General features: G+C 57.6%; 1 protein-coding gene across 1 annotated transcript in view; it reads right to left on the bottom strand.

The window, feature by feature from the left end:
- Positions 1 to 3,364, bottom strand: part of LOC103916241 (pituitary tumor-transforming gene 1 protein-interacting protein-like) — a 29,612-nt gene extending 26,248 nt beyond the window's left edge. Inside the window, exon 1 of the mRNA XM_009323202.1 lies at positions 3,304 to 3,364. Within this exon, the coding sequence (XP_009321477.1) occupies positions 3,304 to 3,364 (61 nt within the window). The remainder of the gene's footprint in view (positions 1 to 3,303) is intronic.
- Between the last annotated feature and the right edge of the window lie 902 nt (positions 3,365 to 4,266).

Genomic DNA, 4,266 nt, shown 5'->3' with positions numbered 1-4,266 from the left:
CGACACCCGCCGGGCCGGTCCCGACCCCGTCCCGAGGCCTTTGGGCCGGGTTTGTAGCGGTTTGGGGAGCGGGGACACATGTTCAAAGAGCGGGGCAGTGCTGGGGCACGGGAGCCGGGGTTCCCGGGGTGCCCGGGTGGGGGAAAAGCTGCCCTAAGGGTCGGGAGGGACAGGGCAGCATCCCCTTGTCCCCCAGGGTGGAAAAGATGGCTGCCACCGAGCCTTTAACACAGCCTGGGGAGGCTGCGCGATCTTCACTGGTGTCACAGCATGTGTTGGTTCTCAGCTCTGATATAAAACCACACACCCTTTCAATGGGCAGAGAAACAGCCCGAGTCAGCCGTTCCCCCGTGTTGCCAGGCCGGAAAAGCTCGTTGGTGTCTTTCTTCTTAAGTAAAAATTGCTGGGGCTGTTTGCTTTGGAGGGCAGGAGGACCGAGGAGGTGTTCAGCGTGTCTGGCCTGCGGAGAGAGGCTGTCTGCAACTTGTTCTTCAGGTTGTTTCAGGGGATGAAAGGGGAGAAGAACATATTTCAAAGCTACTGGAAAGGAGCGTTATCCTACACAAGCTGCAGTTCACCCATGGGACTCACTGCCGCAGGATTCTTGTGGGGAGAGAGCTGGGGCTTCCCTGTGCCAGCAGCAGGAAGCCCTGGGTTTTGTAGGTGCGAGGTGACGGAGTCTGGAGCCCGGGGAGAATCCCAGGGAGGATCCCAGCCCCCAGGCTGCAGGGCCAGCCACTGCCTCCCCGTCCGGTGTGCGAAGGGGCTTTTCTGCGAGACAAGCTCTGGTCTGACTGGGACCTGCAGGGGAGGTGGTGAGGGGACAGGTCTCGCTCAAAAGGCGTCCTAGCTCTGATCCAGCCTGCTCCTAACTCAGCCAGCAAAATTATTCTCTAAAAGGGCAACAGCAGTAAGTCGGGAAGCCTAGGGTGTGAGATGAGCTGTCCTGGCCCTGGCGGGCTGATGGGGGGGCGGGGAGTGAGCTCCAGGGGGCTGTGCTGGGTACCCACTGTCCTCATGCGGCTGGGCTGAGCCGAGCTCTCCTAGCTCCCGGTTGGGAGTCGATACATCCGCACAGGGCCAGCCACGGCCACCCTCCTCTTCTGTGTCACTGCCCGGCTGTGCGGGAGAAAGCACCTGCCATGCAAGAGCTGGTCATGGTGGCAGCTGGTCTCTTCTCCCCGAGTCTCTTCTCCCGAGCTTTGCTGGTCCTCTAACGCAACCGTCGGGGAGAGGGGAGCATCTCTTAGCGAAACGCTGCTTGCTTGCTTAAAAGCTGCTAGGGAAGGATGCCCTGCAGCCAGGAGTGCGTGCAGAGGCCCAGCAATGTGCTCCTGGCACATGTGTGCACGCGGGTGTTGTGGTTTAACCCGGCAGGCAGCTAAACACCACGCAGCCATTCACCCTGCCAGTGGGATGGGGGAGAGAATCGGAAAAAAAAAAAAGTAAAATTTGTGGGTTGAGATAAAGACAGTTTAATAGGACAGAAAAGGAAGGGAAAATAATAATAATAATAATAATGATAAAAGAAAATACAAATCAAGTGATGCACAATGCAATTGCTCACCACCCGCTGACCAATGCCCAGCCAGTTCCCGAGCAGCGGTCACCGCCCCCCAACTAACTCCCCCCAGTTTATATACTGAGCATGATGTCATATGGTATGGAATACCCCTTTGGCCAGTTTGGGTCAGCTGTCCTGGCTGTGCCCCCTCCCAGCTTCTCGCTGGCAGGGCATGAGAAGCTGAAAAGGCCTTGGCTAGTGTAAGCACTACTTAGCAACAACTAAAACATCAGTGTGTTATCAACATTATTCTCATGGTAAATCCAAACCACAGCGCTGTACCAGCTACTAGGAAGAAAATTAACTATCCCAGCCGAAACCAGGACAGCGGGGTTTGGGGTTGTGCACCAACAACTGCCTCTGTGTTTGCTGGACCGCTGCCGAAGGCAGGGGAGCAGGTAGCTGGCACAACACACTGAAAAGTAGCTACTCCAGGTAGGAAGGAGTACCTCTCCTCCCACGAGAGGTGCTGAGGGCTGGCGGGCACGGGCTTATGGGCAGCTGCCTGCCCAGGTGCTCCGGGCACATCTGCCAGCACATTTCATTGCTCTGGTGCCACGAGGGTGCTCGGCACCCAAAGCAAAGTTGGTGCAAGGTGCCCAGACAGCGTGCCTGGCTCTGCGTGAGTGGGTGGGCCGGCAAAGGGCTGGGGGAATGTGTAGAGAGCAACAAGCAGGGAGAATTGAAAAAGCAGATCCCAAGTGTCCTCTTAGGCTGGCAAAATGCAGAAAAGTGCGTTCTCCTGTCATTGCAGAAAATAGTTTGAGCGTGTCTTAGTTGGGGTTAGTTTGCTGCAGTGGGACAGGAGGCATTTACACTCCACCCACCATCTCAGGGGCCTCCCCCCAGCCCAACACAAAAATAGGCTGATCTTTCCAAAAGATGGGGCGGGCGGGCTGGAAAATGCCATTCCTGCAGGGACCCACCGTGCTTCTGCCCTGGGAGAAGATGTTGTGAGTGACTGTGGCTTTCAGCAGACCCAGCCAGGGATGCAGGGACGAGCCCGGCTTCAGGCCATGCTGTACCCCGCTGCTGTCGGAGAGCTAGTCTCTGCACATACAAGTGTGCATATGCACAGCAGGAGCTTTCCCTCCCTACACCATCTCCTGAAGCTCAAGGAGCCAACATTTTTCCTTCCCAAAGGGCATCTGAAGCAGAAATCTCCTGCAGGCAGGGCATGCGCTTGCAGCCCTACCGTATGCCCCTGCAGAGCCAGTCCGAAGGCTGGAGGCTGTGCAAGAGCGTCCACTCTTCTGCCAGCACCTGGAGGCTGCCATCCCACCACCCACAGTTGCTCTGCCCCAGCTTGGGCAGAATTAGGTCTCCATCGCTATCTCTGGTCCCAGAGAGGGTAGGTGGGTGCTGGTGGAACAAGCCCTCCCAAACCTGCGGTGAGCCCCATGGCACTGTGCTGCGTGCCCGGGGAGCAGCCCAGGAGCTGGGTCCTTCATCCTCGGCAGCGCCAGGTGGCCAGGGGATGGCTGGGAGGCTCGTGGGCAGGGGTGGCTGGTTGGAAAAACAGCTCCTCTGCCCTCCCATCACTGCTCCCAGGAGACCCCCCAGCCCTGGACACTGGGGGTGCCTGCGGGTAGCCCTTTCTCGTGGATACTGAGACGTGCCCACTGTCCATGGCTTGGCCCTGCCGCTGCCGGCCCAGGCCCCGCTCACTGGTGGGGACTGGCCCATCGCCAGCTTCAGCCTGGCATCTCCCTTGTTGACATGAGCGTTTCAGGCCCTACATGGCCGGGCCCTGGCTCCCACCGAGCTGTGCCTCTGCCCGCACTGGGAGATGCTCCCCATGGCGCCTCCTTCATCACCCCTTGCCGAGCCCTCAGCTCCCTTGCCCGGCCCCGGGGCTGACAGGATGCTCCGTGCGGGGGCTTCCCGAGGGCTTTGGCACCAGCTAATCCCCCGGGAGGGTTTGGGAGGTGCTTGGAGCCCTGCTGGCTCCCCCCTCTCCATCCTCCCCCGGCCACTTCAGCTGCCCTGAATCATGCCACACCGCCAGTGCCGGCAGAATGGCAAAGCCCACGCGCATGGCTGGCAGGCACGGAGCGAGGAGGGGGAGAGTGGCCACGTCCCGGTAAGCGCTTTCAGGCAGGGTAATCTAGTGTTATTTGTAACACTAGTAGGGGAGCTATTTTTAGAGAGAGGCAAATTTGATTTAATAGAACATAATTTGCCACTGACAATTCAGAGGGCGGCCAAACAAGCAGCAGCTGGATTCCTAAGGAGGCTTTTTCCTGCCATTCCTGAAATCCAAGGCTGACGTACCAGAAGTGACATTTGTTATTGCAGCAATTGCTGGGGGAAAGCCCCTTGGGATGGCCCAATTAGCTCCACTTTGCTTTCCTTCTATTGCTTCGTGCTGCCCCGTAACCCGCCATTAAAAGAAGCAAAGGATATTTTTGCTGCCATCCATCACGGGAGGGCTTGGTGCCCCTGAACTCCTTCGGGCAGCTGGAGCCAGCTAGATTCCCCCCTTTGCCTTTTCTTCTGCAGGCTGAGCTAGCTCTGCTCTCTCAGCCTCTCCTTATATAAATTTAGGATAAAAAAGGTTCTGGTCAAGCCAAACAGCTCATTTGCTAGGAAACAGAAAGCCTATGTGCACTCCTGGAGGGTTTCTTACAGACTAAGTTCTTCTGGACCAGCCTCGGAGATACCTTGAGACAAACCCTTCATCCTGGAAAGGTGCAAACACC

The sequence above is a fragment of the Pygoscelis adeliae genome, unplaced genomic scaffold, assembly GCF_000699105.1.
Source record: "Pygoscelis adeliae isolate BGI_AS28 unplaced genomic scaffold, ASM69910v1 Scaffold544, whole genome shotgun sequence".
Taxonomy (NCBI): domain Eukaryota; kingdom Metazoa; phylum Chordata; class Aves; order Sphenisciformes; family Spheniscidae; genus Pygoscelis; species Pygoscelis adeliae.
Note: the sequence above shows the minus strand (reverse complement) of the source record. Positions and strands in the feature narration are given on the sequence as shown.